The following is a 17,881-nucleotide window of genomic DNA, read 5'->3' as shown; positions in this document are numbered from 1 at the left end:
GTGGAGAGGTAGCATATTAGGAGTACTTTCAGAATATGCAATAACCCAGAAAGTGTCAAAATGTACATGATGCCTTTTGAAATCTGGAGCAACACGAGAAAAGGGCGGATAAGCATTTTGATAGCTGGAACTTTTTCGCAAATTACGAGCCAACAAGTAACTTTTGCACAAAACTCGATGTGTTAAACAATAGCTGGCCTTCCCAGCTACCTTCTAACGATGCGGGTTTTGTTAAATAGTTAACTGTTGTCTCGGAATTTGCAAAATAGTTCTAGCTGTCAAAATGCTTATGCGCCCTTTTCAAATGTTGCTCCAGAAATGTTACCGTCGAAATGTTGGCCCCCGTCTAACCAAGAAGTTAGGTCGTTAGCTCAGTCCAGGTGTTGGAGTCCTCTCCCTGGATCCTGCCTCGGTGGAGAAGCTTTTAGGCAGTTGGACTCACAATCCAAAGGTCGTCAGTTCGAATCCCGGGGTGGATGGAAGCTTAGGTGTGAAAAGAGGTTTGTAATTGCCTCAACAATCAAGCCTTCGGACACCTAGTTTCGAATAGGAATCTCGTAATCGAGAACGCCCAGGCCAAGGCAATGCTGTAGAGCGAATAATTTGATTTTTGATTTGCTAAAAATTATTAAAATAATTTCAGATGAATGCACTTAAATTTCAATTATTTTTTAAAAAAAAAGCTTGGTTGCCCTCTGATTTTTGGAGCCAATTTTGAAGGAAGGAGGGGGATTTGAAAAAATCTTATAAATAAAATATTTACAGCAGCCTTATTGATTTTTTTAATTTTGTTTTTTTTTTTTATTTCTGATTTTTTTTATTCAAGAAAATCAAGAGATTTTTTTAAAATACGTTGTTTTTGCATTTCTGGATTCTAATACCTGGATTTTTGCATTTCAGATTTTTATTTTTTTTTTTAATTTTTAAATATCTAGGCAACTGCTACATGGGACATCCTTATGATCCTGTTGGTTATGACATCAAATCAAAAATGTATGAAATTTTCAATTTAGTTATTAAAATTTACACATTGAATTATAAAATATTTTAATCATTAAAGTTTTTCCCCCAAGAATCTCAGGCTCCGTCTAGGGCTCCGTACTTAGCTTAAAGTAACAATCAAGAACACATGATATTCTAGTCGAGACTGAATTGAAAGTAGAGAATTTTTGCAACTTTTCGAAAATACCTTGTTTTTTTTTTGAGAGATGGACGAGGATGCGCATTATTTTTAATGCTATTTCTGAAATCTGGAAATGGACTAATTTCTCGAGAAAATGGTTATATAAAACGTTGAACTTTATAATATTTCAACTAGAGTACTTTTAGATTGAAAATTCAATTCTGCATCCAAAAATTGCGAAAAAACGAAAAGGAAGTTGACTTTACAGCTGTCGGCCACTATTGCTAGTACCAACCACTAGTACCTTTATTTTATCTACAAGGACTTCACCGTTATAGAGCTTTATGACGTTTCGTGTACACACACTTGCGCACCATTTGATTTTGCTGTCCGGACAAAATTTAACCTCAATCTTTTTCGTGTACGTACACGCAATACATGCGCACGTAGATTACTCTATGGGCTTTTAAGTGTACGGGATTATGGCACGGAGCGACGGCGCTGAATACCCATATTCTGGAGTTTTTTTTTAAGGTCCAATAAACCAAATTTCCAGTCAGGGGTATTTAAAACACCCAAAAACAAATTTTGCAAATTTGGTTTATTGGGCCTTTAAAAAAAACTCCAGGTAGAAGTTAAGGGCTCCCGCCGTGGAATTTGAACCGGCGACCTCTGGATTGTGAGTCCAGTTCGATTGATAAACATCGGACATCCAAAAATTGCACCAAAGAAAAAAAAAATCGAGTGTCATTTTAAAACTCTTCCGAAATATTTTTTTCTTTATAATCTTAAATTGGCTGAATTAGATCTCTAAAAAATTGCTGGACCTTTTGAGAAAAACCTCCAGATTTTGATTTGTTGAAAGCGAGGTTGAAAGAAGGCAAAAATGGTCAGACCATGGATTCGGGTTATTTAAGCTTTTTTATGAAGTCGTATTTTTCAATAATAATATTAAATTATTTTATATAAATATAAAAATATATATTTTTTTACAAATCAATAGATGCATTTCAAAATGAAAAGCAAACTAAACGATTTTTTTTAATTTTTATATTCAAAACTCATCGCACAACTTTCTGCCAACCCTATTCCTGTTTTTGTTTTGCTTGCGCGCGCACTGCATCGAACTGTCAAAAAGTTGCTTCGAAAAAGTGCATTTTCTGTCAAAGTGTCAAACAACCATCATCATCATCGCACTGCAGCGAAAGAAGGCAAAAAACGTCGATATTCAGGAAAGTCGTGATTTGTGCAGGGATTTTGGGGAGGAAATTTGCTCGTAATTTGGCTTGGAAAGCGGGTTTCGAAAGGGCTAAGAGACCGATCAGCAGCCTAAGAGCATGGACTCCTCGGCAATGTCGCTGAAATCCACGGAGGACATTCCGCTGGCGGACGACGATCTGGAAGGTGAGTCACTTTTTCCTTCTTGTTTTTTTTTCTGGGGAGTGGGATATTAAGTGGGTCAATTTAAGTTAGTTTTAGGATTGATTAGAGGGTAGGACAGTGCTGAACAGTTACTTGGATTGATTGATTAGCAAGAGAAATGACACATTGTGAATAGTTTGTTTTGAAAGTTCCTTCAAAATTTGGCACAGACTCAAAATTCACAGATGAAACCTAATCAGAATTTCTCTCCCCAACAGTGATCATCAACGACGACGACAGCTCCAAGTACATGCAGAACGGGCGCTCGCTGGACTCGATCGCCAGCTCGTACACCAACGGCAACTCCAGCCCGCGGCACTTCCTCGAGGGCGGCGAGTGTCCGGATCCGGACGAGCAGGAGGAACGCGCCCGGCTCATTTCGCAGGTGCTGGAACTGCAGAACACGCTGGACGATCTGTCGCAGCGGGTCGAGAGCGTCAAGGAGGAGAACCTGAAGCTGCGCTCGGAAAACCAGGTCCTCGGCCAGTACATCGAGAACCTGATGTCGGCCTCGTCCGTCTTTCAGGCCACGAACCAGCAGGGCCAGGCGTCCGGTTCCGGCTCGTCGTCCTCGTCGCAGAAGAAAAAGTAAGCTTTCCTCGACGCCTCGAATCGCAGACCAAAGAATTCTCAAACGCAGAAGAAAACGGAGAAAACTAAAAAAAAACTCGTTCGATTTCGTTTACGCGCAGGATAACAACACACAAAACAAGTCCGTTTTATTTACATACTCACAACTAGAGATTCGTCGCGTGCGCGCGCGCTGGTGCTAGGCAATTGCGAACAAAAAAACACACGAAACAAAACGCTTTGTAAAGACACACTCAACACACACACACAGAACAGACACAGACTTGTAGAAGAGATTCGCGGAATCGCGCTTATTTTTGCCCGTAAGATATAAATCAAAAAAGAAAAAAAAAGATAGGAAGCATGATGAGATTCACGTGCGTGGAGGCGCTTGTTCCACGCGCAGGCAAACAAAACTGCATGTAATTTAGTTTAAACATATGTGTATATTGAAGGAAAAATCAAGTACTGCTAATTCGATAAGTTTTTATTTTTATAAAAAGAATTAAAAAACAAACAATATATGACACATATATTTAGCCATCACTATAGTCTGGTCGCAGTTAGGCATTACGATTAGTGTTTATTATTTAGTTTCGTTTCGTTTACTTGTGTTAAATATCGAAAACCCCGTTTTGTGTTCCTTCACACAAAAATTCTCGATCCTCAAATGAGCATTTATTATCTCTCTTCTTATCCAGTGACAGTGAAGCATGAGCGCTCTCCAGTTTTTCCTTAGTTTTGTAAGCTTAAAGATTTCCTCGAATGATTAACGTATTTAGTTTATTTTTTTAATGTGCTTTTAAAACTTGAGTTCTTTTTAAGTTTTATGCATCCTACCTGCTACTACAACTACTACTACTAATGTGATTCGAAATAGTAACATTCACTCACGATTATAATGAAAATATTAAAGAAAAAAACAATGGTGTAATAAATAAATTCTTCGCTTTTTCCACAAATCGTTTATTTTTTGTATCATCCGAATGTTTCCGCAACATTTCATTAATCTGGTTCTTGATCAATTTTGGCTCTAAAAGTATCCTGAAATAAAATAAATAAAACTGAAGGTACACAATGTTTATATCTCAAAATTAAATAGAAAATAATGTTTGAATGGTTTTTAATTATTTGTAAATTTTTCTCGCTCAGATTTGTTTCAAATTCGAAGAAAATATTTCTTAAATTATCAAAAATATATTATAAATGATCAATTTTATTTATCAAAATCAAAACCGAAAAAGCATAGGTGCAAAAAAAATATTTTTTTTCAAATAACTTAAAAATTTCAATGGAAATGCAAGTACAATTGGGTCCTGAAATGAAGCTTGGATTGCTGATATTATTGTTTACAGCGATAAAGCTTGTTTTCCTGAGTACATTGACCCTTTGTACGACCACAAAGAGTTTAAAATGGATTTTTAAATCAATTTTGAAAAATTAACCTCGCAGTCCTTCTTGACAGAAAAGCTCCTACCTGACAGCTCGTTCCAAGGGGACCATAGTTGATCCATCGAAAAAATGTTGTCTTGTCAAAAAAAAAATTGCATTATAATGAAAAAAAGCGATCAGAAATGGTTTTTAATCGTGTTTTTTACCGTTGTTCATAAAAATTTACATAGGGCTTTAGTACCCAATTAGCTGAAATCAATTTAAAATGCATTTTTCTGTGTACATTCATTTTGAGCATGTTTGGGTTTATTCAAAAATTTCTTGAATTTTTAAAATTATACATGACGAAATCCAGTCTGCAACCCGCTAAGATCACCATCTTCATGCGAATGCAAAATTTCTTGAATTTTTAAAATTTTCCGCAAAAACTTTTTTTTTGCTAAAATTTTTGTTTTCGTTAATTCTTACATTTTTTTATAACTAATTATTGCAAAACAACTGAACTAGTGTAAAATGCATTTTAAAACACTTTTTTTGATATTTTGTTGAGACTATTGCCAGTTAATTCAATTATTATTATTTTTTATTTTTTTATTTTTTTTTATTTTTTGCCGAGGGACAAAAACGCCTACAGAAATAACATTTAACTTCCAGTCCTGTTTTAAATGATTGATTCCATAATATACAATGGATCTTAAGCTCCTGTTTATTTTTTATTTTTTGTTTTTTTTCCAGAGTTTTTTTTTTTTTGAAAGGTCCTATTTATACACATATAAAACACGATAGCTTATACTGCCCATGTTCGCATAAATGTCCCATATGCAAAAACAGCAAGTTGAGAAAAACGCATTTGAAGTTTGTCCCATACATAAGGCTACGTGTTAAATTTTCGTGAAAAAATGGATTTCCTCCTGATATCTAGAACAAAGTACTTTCGAAAGAGCACACAATTTTGAACCAAATTGCTACAATAACTCGAAATCGATGAAAATGCATATGGGACATTTATGCGATCAGGGGCAGTATAGGACCTTTAAAAAAAACTCTAGATTTGTAGATTTTGGAATCCTATGATTCAAGAATTTAAAGAATTTATTTTTTAAGATTTTTAAGATTAAAATATAAATTAATTATGTAGTCTATGATTAAAACGTTTACAGATTTATAGATTTTCATTTAAATATTTTGATATTATATTTCAAGATTATTAAAGTTGTTGGATGCTAAGATATTTAAATTTACAGCTTTTTAGATTTTTGGATGCTTAAAATGTTTTGATTTATTTTTTTTTATTGTTAAATTTTTTTTAGATTACTCGATTGTTGGCTTTTTTGAGTTTTTTTTAAATCAATTTGATGAATTATTATTTTAGATTACTATTTCATTTTAAATTATTTTTTTTGAGTTTGTTGTTACTCTGAGATTTTTAGATTTTTGTTATTTTAAAATTCTTAGAATTTCATATTTTATTTTGGGTAATTAAAACTACAAGTTTTTTAAATTAAGGATTTTTGCACAATTTTTGTATTTCTTGATTTTTGGATGTTTTGAATTTTAAATATACATTTTTGAGTTTTCAGATAGGTTCAGATTTATGGATTTTCAGATATATGAGAAATATTGTTATTAAGATTTTAATGGATTTTTTTATTTCTATAATTTTTATGTTATGTTGGTGTTAGATGTTTAGCTTTAAAAGATTTTTAGGATAGTCTGTGATTTAGGTATTTGCTGGGAATAGATTTTTAGATTTTTGTTGTTTTTTTTTTGGGTAAAGAGAGAGATAGATCTGGTGATGTTTTGGAATTTAGTTGGGTTTTTTTTTTGGAGTGGGTTGGTGTGGGGGTGATGGGGTGTGGGGTTGTTGGATGGTTGTTTTTTTATTTGGGGGGGGCGGGGGGGGGGGGGGGGGGGGGGGGGGGGGGGGGTGGGTGGGGGGGGGGGGGGGGGGGGGGGGGGGGTGGGGGGGGGGGGGGGGGGGGGGGGGGTGGGTTTTGTTTTTATTTTTTGTGTGTTGTGGGTTGTTGGGGATGTTTGGTTGTGGTGGGGTGGGTGGGCGGATGTCTGAAGGGGTGTGGGTGGGGGAGCGTGGGTGGTGGGGGGGAGGCAGAGTGGTGGGGGCGGGTGAGTGGGGGGGGGGGGGAGGGGTGGGGGCGGGGGGGTCGGTGGTGGCGGAGCTGTGTGGGGTGGGGGGGGGGGGGGGGGGGGGGGGGGGGGGGTGGGGGGGGGGGGGGGGGGGGGGTGGGGGGGGGTGCGTGGATGAGGGGGGGGGGGGGAGGGTGGGTGGGGGGGGGGGTGTGTTGGGGTGAGGGGGGGGGGGGGATAGTTTGTGGGGGCTGGGGGGGGGGCGGGGGGGGGGGGGGGGGGGGGGTGGGGGGGGGGGGGGGGGGGGGTGGGCGGGGGTGTTGTGGTAGTGTGGTGGTGGGTGCTGTGGTGCGTGGTTCTCTGGTGGGCGGTTTTGGGGTGTAGGGGTGGGGGGGGGGGGGGCGTGGGGGGGTGGTGTCCGGGTGGGGGGTGGGATGTGGGGGGGCGAAGGGCGGGTGGGGGCGGGGGGGAGGGGGGGGAGGGGAGGGGGTCGGGGCTGCGGTGTGGTGAGGGTTGTGGGGGGGGTGGGGGTGGGTAGAGGGCGGGGGTTGCTGTTGGGTGCGTTACTTGTGGGTGGGGGTGGGGGGTTGGGGGGCAGGGGGTGGGGTGGAGGTGTGGAAGGGGCAGGGGCCGTGCGCATGGTGGGGGGTGGGAGGTGAGGGGCGGGTGGGGGGGGCGGGGGGGGAGGTTGTGTGGTTGGGTGGGGGTGGGGGGGGGCGTGGGGCGATGTGGGTTGGAAGGGTCGGTTTGGGGGGGGGGGGCGGCGGCCTGGGTTGGGGGGGGTGCGATGGGGTTGGTGGGGTGTGGGTGTGGGGAGGGGGGAGTGGGGGGGGGGGGCTGGGGGTGGGGGGGGAGGGTGGGTTGGGGGGGGGGCGGGGGGGCGAGTGGGATTGTAGTGTGGGCGCGGGTGGGGGGGTGGGGGTGGGGGTAGGGTGGGGTTGGGGTGTTGTGGGGTTGTGGGGGTTTGTGGGATCTGCTGGGTTGGGGGTGGATATGGTGAGGTGGGGGTGGGGTGTGGGTGTGGGGGGTGGGGTTTTTTGATTGTGGTTGTTCGGTGTGTTGTTGATATTTACCGCCCCACGCCGGGCCCGCCAAGGACCGAGAAGTGTGTTTGTGGAGAGGGGGGGGTGGCGGAATGGGTGTGTGGTGGGGGGGGGGGGGGGGAGGGGGTGGGGGGGGTGGGGGGGGAGGGGGGGGGGGGCGGGGGGGGGGGGGGGGGGGGGGGGGGGGGGGGGGGGGGGGGGGGGGGTGGGTTGGTGGGGGGTGGTGGGCGGGGGGGGGTTTGTGTGGTGGGGATGGTGGGTTTGTTGTTTGTTTTTTGTTTTTTTTTTTGGTTTTTTTATTTTTGTGTGGGAGTTAATGAAATGAGATGGGTTTGGTGGGGGGCTGTGGGGTGTAGTGTTTGGGTTGCGGGTGGGGGGGTGGTGTGTGGGTGTTGTGGTGGGTGCAGGGGGTGTGTGGGGGGGGGGGGGGTGGAGGTGGCGGTGGGGGGGGAGGTGGGAGGGGTGGGGGGGTGGGGGGGGGGGGGGGGGTTGGGGGGGGTGGGTTGGGGTTGGTGTGCGGGTTTGGGGGAGGGGGGGTGGTGGTGGGGGGGGGTGTGGTTTGGGGTGGGTGTGTGTGGTTGTTGATTGAAATTTGGGGGTTGTTGGTGGTTTTTCGGCTTATTGTCGTTGTTTTTTGTGTTTTTTTTTTTTTTGTGTGGTTTCCTGGTTTTGGGCGCTTTATATGTGTGTGGGTTTTGTTTTTAGTGTTTATGGTGTTGTGTGGTTTATTTGGTAATGTTTGGAATTGTTTTTTATTTTTTTTAGTATTTTTGATAGTTTTAGATTTAATAATTTTCAGATTTTGATTATTTTGAATTAGAAGTTTATTTTTAATTCGAGAACTTTTTGAAATTATAAAGATGTTCGAACATTTGAAATATTATTTTTTTAGTTAGAAAAGTTTCAAATGTTTTGATACATATTCAGTTTTTCAGAATAATTTTTATAATCCCAGATACATACCTAGATGTTTATTTTTTTCAGATTTCTAGATTTTAATTCTTTTTATTTCATTTTGGTTTATTAGATTTTTTGTCTTTTGATTTTTGTATTTTTGATCTCATCATTTTGTGTTTTCTTCATGGTTTTCTTTTAGATTTTTAGATTCCAATGATTTAAAATTTCTAAGTTTTTCGCTTTATTTTATGTTTTCCAATTTATATTTTACATTCTTTAATTATGAAAGTAAATGTGAAGGTATTCATAGTTGTTTTTACCAACAGGTTTTTAGTTTTTTTTTATTTTAGAATTTATTAGAGTTTAATTTTAAGGTTATCTTAATTTTTTGATTTCAGGATTTTGAGATTTAATACTATGATGTTTAGAATTCTATATTTTTGGATTTTTCATTTTCAAACTTTAATTTTTTATATTTTTTAGATGTTAAGATTATTTTGATTTTTAGATGTTTATTTTGGAGACGTTCAGTTTTATTTTGTTTTGATTAAATATTTGATGTTAGATTTTTAATTTATTTTTCATGTTTTCAGATTTTAAAGTTTCTTTTCATTCTAAGATTTTTAAATGTTCATTTCCGTTTTCGAATTTTTAATGATATAGATACTTCTAAATGTTTATGTCATATTATTTTTAGCTTTTTTTTTTTCATAATTTTCAGTTTCACAAGTGTTTTAGTTATTTTGATTTTCTGGAATTGTTTTGTAAATCCCGAGACAGGCCCGTAGCCAGGGGGGGGGCTTCCGGGCTGCAGCCCCCCCCCGAAATTTTTTCCAATTTTTTTTTTAAATTGAACTACCTTAAAAAATCTCAAATCAATGATTGTGTGTTCTCTTCCCAGAAATAATTTGCAAGATAGAGAATCAAGAATAGATTGATCAAACTAAGTAATTTGCCTGTCCATTGCTGGGCTCAGTTTTTGTAGATTATGGATCCAATATTTAAAAATTGAGCTGCAGATTTGAACATTGTTCCATTCAGTAACATCTCATTTATCTTGTAGTTTTAGCATTACATTGGTTAGGATGGTTCAAATCTGGGCTTACTTGGGGCTATCCCCTGAAATCAAAGATTGATCAGTAGTCTAAGTTCCAAAATTTGAACATTTTCTGACCACTGACCACCAAGTTTGGGCAAAATCGTCAAATTGTATGGAGAAAAGCAACTGTTTCAGTTTTTGACCAATGGAAGGCGCAATAACTATCCAGTTCTTACCAATTTTCAGAACTAATATCTTCTTTAAATTTGGAAAAACTTTCCCGAAGGCACCTTATTTTTTTGGGTTTTTTGCTAAAAAGTTATTAACCTTCGAAAATAGCAATTTCCGAGCGGACTGCTCTAAGGGGCTACATAGAAATAATTACCGTCATCTGGGGTGAATTAGGACTACAGTCTGAATAGGGACAGCAAAAATCCTTAGATCTTGTTGTCTTATTTTTGATTGTAGAACTTAAGTATGACCCCTGAAGAACCATAAAATAATTTAGTTGGATTCAATGTGGCGGCCAAAATGGAGGTCAAGAAATATTTCTGGTGTTTTTTTTTAAGGTCTAATAAACCAAATTTCCAGTTTTTGCTTTTTGGGTGCTTTTGAAACCGTCATGGGTATTAAAAAACACCCAAAAAGCAAAAACTGAAAATTTGGTGTATTGGACCATTAAAAAAACAGATGCCGAATTTGATGTTAAAAATAAGCAAATAAAACATGCCGATTTCATTTGTTCCTGATTCGGTTATCCGAAGTCCTTTGAACTTCGGATAATCGAAACTTTGGATAATCGAGGCTTCGGCTAGTCGAATTTGGACTGTAAAATTAATAGCCCTCCTTTATTTGCATTAAAACCTTTAAACTGTTAACAAATGTTTTTTTCTACATTTTTCAAAATTTATCATAATTTCTCAAAAATATTTAGATTTTGTTTTCAAAAACGAAAGCATTTAATATGAAAAACATTTGAGTGAATTTCGACTATTATCAGAAATACAATTCTAATTTTATCGTTGTGGTTTTAAGAATATGGTTAGTTACATATCTGAGACCTTAGAGAAAAATGCTTGAGAAATATCTGTGTGTATTTTTTTATTACTTTTTCGTAAACCTTTTTTCCGAAACCACTCGTCCAAAATGCTTTCTTTTGGTCACATTTTTTAGTTTCCACCGTGGCCAATCTCCAATTTTTATTTAATATATCAAAAATCGGAAGATCAACTAAGTGAATCCTTATTATCAACTAATTTTCACTTTGTGCATGAGCTTGCGATTTTTAAAGGAAGAAATAAAATGATAAAAATATTCAAAACGTTAAAAAAATTTAAGCTTGGATTCAAAAACTCTGAAATTAAATTAATTAAACATCATTTTCAAATTGTATAATTTCTGATCAATAATTCATTTTCAAACTATTTAATTTCCAAAGTTTATGTTGCCACCTTTTCAAAATGGACCAAAAAACAGAGAGCAAAAACAATATTAAAAAAATAGCTTCACAATTTTAATGGAAATAACTTATTTCGATTAAGTCTTTTTAGGACCAGCGACCAGGTCGGTTTGGAAAACAAATTTGAAATGTTTTTCCTGCTTTGATAATCATATACGACATGTTTGGGCTCGTTTAAAAATATTTAGAATTTTTGTAACATGTTGCGGAACCGCGGAAAGTTTTTTTTCACGAAAAAATCATTTCGCCATCAGCTAGATATTTTGAAAACTAATGATGCAAAACAACTGTACTGATTTAAAGTGTGTTTTGAAACACTTTTAAAATAATAAAACCATAGCTTTTAGTTTTGATTTTTAACCCTCTCGACTTTAGTCAGAGTTTAGTGACATAAACTTCAGAATAATATTCGCAACGGCTAAATAAAGATTTAAACATTTTACACTTTCAAATTTCCAAATTTTCATAATTTTTGATTTCAGATTTTTTGGTATAAGACAAAGAAATGCCAGAAATCAAAAATAAAAATAATAAAAACATAAAAAATGTAAGATAACAATTCAACAGAATAATATCAAAAAATCTGAAATTCAAAAAATTAAAAAATCTAAAACTGAAAAATTAATAAAATAATTAATACTTAAGAAATCCTAAACTAAAAAAATATCATTTTAAAATTAAGTTATTCAAAATCCAATAAATTATGTTTTTTCAATCTTAATTTTTGGATGCTTTAAATATTTTTATGTTTGAATTCTAGTATTCCTAAATTTATTTATTTTTACCAGAAAATTAGGTGATTATTGTAATGGCTTTTCCCTTATTTCAGCATTTTAAGATTCAGCGTTTTGATAGTCAGCTTCATGAGGCAATTCTTTAATATTATTTAAGCGAATACATTATTTTCAAACGTTATTTTCAGTCGCATCCAAATAAACAAATCAAAATCTCATCAACACATATTGCACCCGAAGAAATATCAAACGACGCTTTTTGTTTCTGTTCCTTTTCAGCTGCGTACCGCTTGAGAGAAGTCTTTTCGTAAACCTTTTCTTGACCGTTTCTTGAGATTTTTTTGTATGGAGTTTTAAGAGTCTACAGGACATTTTTTTAAATTTTCGTTCGAATGTAAAATATGGTTCTTGCAGCAAAATTCAGACTAAGATTTGATTTACAGGAAAAATGTAATCGATTTAAGAATTCTTACATAAAGTATTCTTTACTTTTAAAACCAAAATTTAAGATAATAATTACACATGATAATTTAAAAAAAAATCTGAAATTCCAAAAATGAAAAAACAATCAAAAACATAAAAAAAATATAAAATAATTACAACTAAAATAATCCTCAAATTATAAAAAAACATTTTTTATCATTTTTAAATAAAGATATTCAAAAAATAATATTCAATCATTTCAATAAATTATGTTTTAATAATCTTAATTTTTTGATGCTTCGAATATTGGTATGTTTGAATTCTAGTGCAGACTAAGATTAGATTTACAGGATAAAACTAATCGATTTATGAATTCTTACATAAAGTTTTCTTTATTTTTAATTTAGCAAGGTTTCGTAAATATACAATTTCTAAACCATAAAATGTGCAGGATTTTGTTCCCAGAGTCAAGATATTGCTTAAACAAACATCGATTTTAATAAATGGTTACAATCCTAAATTATTAAACATGATTAGATCCCAGAAATAGAAAAAAAGGATTTCATTTCTGTGTTTTTTTGTTTTGCTTAGAAATATTCAGAGAGTCTTTTCTAGAACCACCACAGCCAATTTACATTATTTTTCCCCTTTATCTTGTAAAATCATATTGGTTATCAAAACTTATTTTAAAAATAATATAGTTTTGATAGTTATTTCAAAATAAATAAATAAGTGAATTGAAGATTTTAATTTGTTAATCGTGTTCGCATTTACAATTTTTATCGTACATTTTATTTTATTTCGAGAAGATGTGTCTCAGGAACTAATAGATCAATCTCCAATGGTTCTGAGTCTTTATACGATAAGAACAATAAAAGTTTTGCTTGATGTTGCTGTTATATCATTTTCATTGAAATACTTGTTAAACAGTTTGTACACTATTTTCAATAAATTGGATAATGTTAATTTTTGTGTTTTAACGAAATATGCACTTTAAAGCTTACTGTGGATTTTTTTTTTATGAGCATGAGCATGAGCATGAGCATGAGAGACCACCCATGGTTGTCCTTCTCCGTTGCTGAACAGGACCGTAATATCCTATCAACACAACCGGTCATACGCTTCAACGATCAAATAATGTTTCCCTTATCAACAGCATTCATGAATGCGCTGAAAAGATAAAACATCACGGTCATCAAAACTAGAGCCGTTGCTAATAGGAAACAGTCATTGGCCACCAACGGCGCCCGCCATGTCAGTTTGTAGATCTCGAGGGAACGGGACGGGAATGTTAGTTAGCACAGGCTGCTACCAAGGGTGGGTTCTATACGATATCCACACCCCCGCGTGTGCCGGAAAACTACTTCTACTTGGGATTTTGTTAGTGGGAAAGGGTAATGGCCAGGATTCATCATAGAGGATGATGATGTGGCCCAATAATCAATGAATTTCGTTGAGTGATAGGGTGATGTATTATGTATTCTCAAGGCAAACAATCGGATGATGCGGATGAGACCATTCCCGGTTATTTGGTGTTGAGTTTAGCACAAATGATTTAATCTTAGACAGCCGGCTGTGGAAAGATAGAATCAAAATTGTGTGTGATTAAAAGGTGAAATATTATACTCAGCGTAACACATTTACGTAGAGTTGATCTGAGACTATTTATACTTTTAAGTTTTTATAAGATGAGCGACCAATTAATTACTGATGAGTTATGAGTTATCTGAAGGACTTGAACAATCGCGTTGAAACAATATTTGTCACCGTGCTTTACGAGCTATAATGCTAAAATGTGATTTCGCGGGAAACGAAAGGTCAAATATAATTTATATTATGCTAACGCAATTAAGAACGAATCTTTCCATGAAACAATCGCAAATCATAGAACAAAGAAACTCGACTGACTAACGAGAAAGACGATCGCGATATTTGAACTTTACAATCTAACTAAGAAGAAAAAAAAGCCACGTCAATAGAAAGGAATAGACAAACATACAGGTAACCACAAAACGGACTGCCTCAACTGTCATCGTGACAACCAGAGCAAGCCGCATATTCACACACACACACACGCGCGCACTCACCCGACAAACTCACCGACGACGAACGACGCGAAAAAACATGCGATCCGTCGGACAGGCATCGCAAAACGAACTGGCTCAACTGTCATTTTTTCAACCAGAGCCAGCCGCACCTTAACACACACACGCGCGCGCACTCACCCGACAAACTCACCGTCGACGGACGACGCGAAAAACATGCGATCCGTCGGACAGGCATCGCAAAACGGACTGGCTCAACTGTCATTTTTCTACCAGAGCCAGCCGCACCTTCACACACACACACACGCGCGCACTCACCCGACAAACTCACCGACGACGAACGACGCGAAAAAACATGCGATCCGTCGGACAGGCATCGCAAAACGGACTGGCTCAACTGTCATTTTTTCAACCAGAGCCAGCCGCACCTTAACACACACACACGCGCGCACTCACCCGACAAACTCACCGACGACGAACGACGCGTAAAAACATGCGATCCGACGGACAGGCATCGCAAAACGGACTGGCTCAACTGTCATTTTTCTACCAGAGCCAGCCGCACCTTAACACACACACGCGCGCGCACTCACCCGACAAACTCACCGTCGACGGACGACGCGAAAAAACATGCGATCCGTCGGACAGGCATCGCAAAACGGACTGGCTCAACTGTCATTTTTCTACCAGAGCCAGCCGCACCTTAACACACACACGCGCGCGCACTCACCCGACAAACTCACCGTCGACGGACGACGCGAAAAACATGCGATCCGTCGGACAGGCATCGCAAAACGGACTGGCTCAACTGTCATTTTTCTACCAGAGCCAGCCGCACCTTCACACACACACACACGCGCGCACTCACCCGACAAACTCACCGACGACGAACGACGCGAAAAAACATGCGATCCGTCGGACAGGCATCGCAAAACGGACTGGCTCAACTGTCATTTTTTCAACCAGAGCCAGCCGCACCTTAACACACACACACGCGCGCACTCACCCGACAAACTCACCGACGACGAACGACGCGTAAAAACATGCGATCCGACGGACAGGCATCGCAAAACGGACTGGCTCAACTGTCATTTTTCTACCAGAGCCAGCCGCACCTTCACACACACACACACACGCGCGCACTCACCCGACAAACTCACCGACGACGAACGACGCGAAAAAACATGCGATCCGTCGGACAGGCATCGCAAAACGGACTGGCTCAACTGTCATTTTTTCAACCAGAGCCAGCCGCACCTTAACACACACACGCGCGCGCACTCACCCGACAAACTCACCGTCGACGGACGACGCGAAAAACATGCGATCCGTCGGACAGGCATCGCAAAACGGACTGGCTCAACTGTCATTTTTCTACCAGAGCCAGCCGCACCTTCACACACACACACACGCGCGCACTCACCCGACAAACTCACCGACGACGAACGACGCGAAAAAACATGCGATCCGTCGGACAGGCATCGCAAAACGGACCCTTACTGTGGATTTTTTTTTTATCGATAAAAAATTAATGAATTCTATGAATTCATAGACTTTTAAATATTTTGACTCTGGATATCTTTAATAATGTCTTTTTGATACTCTTTGGTTTAAATTTAACCGTTTATTCGATCAGAAAATTTTATTTTTAATTTATTTATTTTTTAAATTTCGAAGATAAGCAGCACTGCAACGATAGATTTAAATTTTATTAAAAAATTATCTTTAGAATGAAGATCTGATTAAATTTTTTTGTCATGTTTTAAAATTTTATTTTTGCTCAAATTCTGGACCAATTTTCAGAATACAATGAGTAATGAATTTAAATATGGCGTTTAGTCGGAATATTAAAGTTAAACATGAATCGTTTTAATGTTTGATGCAATCGAGGAAAATTTTAACGGTTACATATGCATTATTAACAACTCTTCCAGTGAACATTTTGGCGTTGAAAATTAATTTAATAAAATTTATCTTAATTTTTTAACACATTGAAATTAAACACAGGCACTGATTTTTTTTTCTTCAAATCTATTTATTAACAGATATTTATTATAGGCCTATACGAAACTATTGGCACTACGCCCCCCGGGGCATGGCCTTCCTCTAACGTGGGATTTCTGCTCCAGCGCCTCTGACGAGACAGGAGAAAACGGGACCGACGTTTTACTTCACCATCCGATAGAAGCTCAGTGGATAAGGCGGGAATCGAACCCGCGTCTCATAGCATCATCGGGATCGGCAGCCGAAGCCGCTACCCCTGCGCCACGAGACCCACCCATTATATATTATATAGGCCTATAGTGTCGTCCAATTACCATGGAGACACTTCAGAAGCTGACATTTCATCGATTATATTTTTTTTGTATTTCATTAAAATTATTTATTTTTGAGAGCACCAGGAGCTTCGCAAAATATGAAATGGCTTCATTAGCTTAGAACAATTAAAATAAAACATTGTTTATGTTTGTTTATAAAATTTTAAGAACAACAAATATTCCAGTTATGAGTTTTATGTTGTGCTAGAAAAAATGAAAAATGTTAGATAAACCATCACAATTATCACACAGCTGAAAATATAAATCCAGACGGTTTAAAATTTCTCTCAGTATAAAATACAGAAAAAATAATACTTATGGTTAGATAAATCAATATTTCTTTTAAAAAAAATCTTTGCTTTCAAAAATTTGATTCAAGTTAAGTATATTTTAAATTAAGCGACGTTTTTCACGAAATTGGATTACAATTAAACAATTCAAGAAAATGTTTTAAAAAAACACTTTCTCTACTCCTTTAACACAAACTAGCTGTTAAAATAAAGAGAAAAAAATGACGAAGGAGTTTCTTCAACATTGAAAACTTAATATGAAAATCTTCGAAAACTTTTTTGCATACATTACATTACAATTTTACAATTCATCTCAATAATTATACCACAAACCAAGTGATGGTATAAATGATTTGCTGATTTTTATACTCCTTGAATTTTTGCACCCAAGCCCCCCCCGAACAAAAATCCTGGCTACGGCCCTGTCCCGAGATGACATAATACTGTTAACCTGAGGTGTTGAAAGGTAGCTTCGGAGGACAGCTATTGTTTTACAATTCGATTTTGAGAATTATTTACCTAAACCTAGAGAATTACCAAAATAATTTAGAGAAAAATTTCATCATCCCGGTACAAGAATCGAACTCACGACCGTTGGATTGGAAACCCAGCACGCCACCAGTCGAAACCCATTCCTTGGTTTATGGATGACCCCGTGTATGTGAAATGGGAAAATCCTTGGATACACCCCCCGGTAACTAAACACCGCAATTATTAACAAATCCATATTATTTTGCTTTAATTAATAATTTATGTATTTTTTTTTTTATATCGATATTTTGCATGAAATAAAAAAAAAAACAAAATATTTACATATTCTATAATTTTAAATAATTACTACTTAGGACCTTTTGCTACATATTTTTACAAGAATAACTTTTCCAATACATTTTTATCAAATATGTGCGGAACAAAACTAAAATTTCCTCTACCCCGCACAATCGTTATCAAAACAACTGCCTTTCTTCGCGGAATCCGACTGATTGGATTTGTTTTCTTCAGGCGCGCCAAACAAAAAAAGCTCTGGCTGGCCAACCCGCG

General features: G+C 38.0%; 1 protein-coding gene across 1 annotated transcript; it reads left to right on the top strand.

Annotated features, from left to right (window-relative positions):
- The first annotated feature begins 2,227 nt into the window (after positions 1-2,227).
- Positions 2,228-4,077, top strand: LOC120417656 (short coiled-coil protein homolog). The gene is made up of 2 exons (XM_039579778.2): positions 2,228-2,527; positions 2,764-4,077. Exons 1-2 carry the CDS (start codon positions 2,461-2,463, stop codon positions 3,135-3,137), a joined length of 441 nt encoding a protein of 146 aa, XP_039435712.1. The 5' UTR covers positions 2,228-2,460; the 3' UTR covers positions 3,138-4,077.
- Positions 4,078-17,881: the final 13,804 nt, after the last annotated feature.

This window comes from Culex pipiens, chromosome 3 (genome assembly GCF_016801865.2).
Source record: "Culex pipiens pallens isolate TS chromosome 3, TS_CPP_V2, whole genome shotgun sequence".
Taxonomy (NCBI): domain Eukaryota; kingdom Metazoa; phylum Arthropoda; class Insecta; order Diptera; family Culicidae; genus Culex; species Culex pipiens.
The sequence above is the reverse complement of the archived record's forward strand: the minus strand, read 5'-3'. Positions and strand labels throughout refer to the sequence as shown.

Coding starts and splice junctions, on each gene's coding strand:
- LOC120417656 (XM_039579778.2), top strand. CDS start 2,461: ATGGACTCCTCGGCAATGTCGCTGAAATCCACGGAGGACATTCCGCTG. Junction 2,528..2,763: donor GGCGGACGACGATCTGGAAG/GTGAGTCACTTT, acceptor TCTCCCCAACAG/TGATCATCAACGACGACGAC.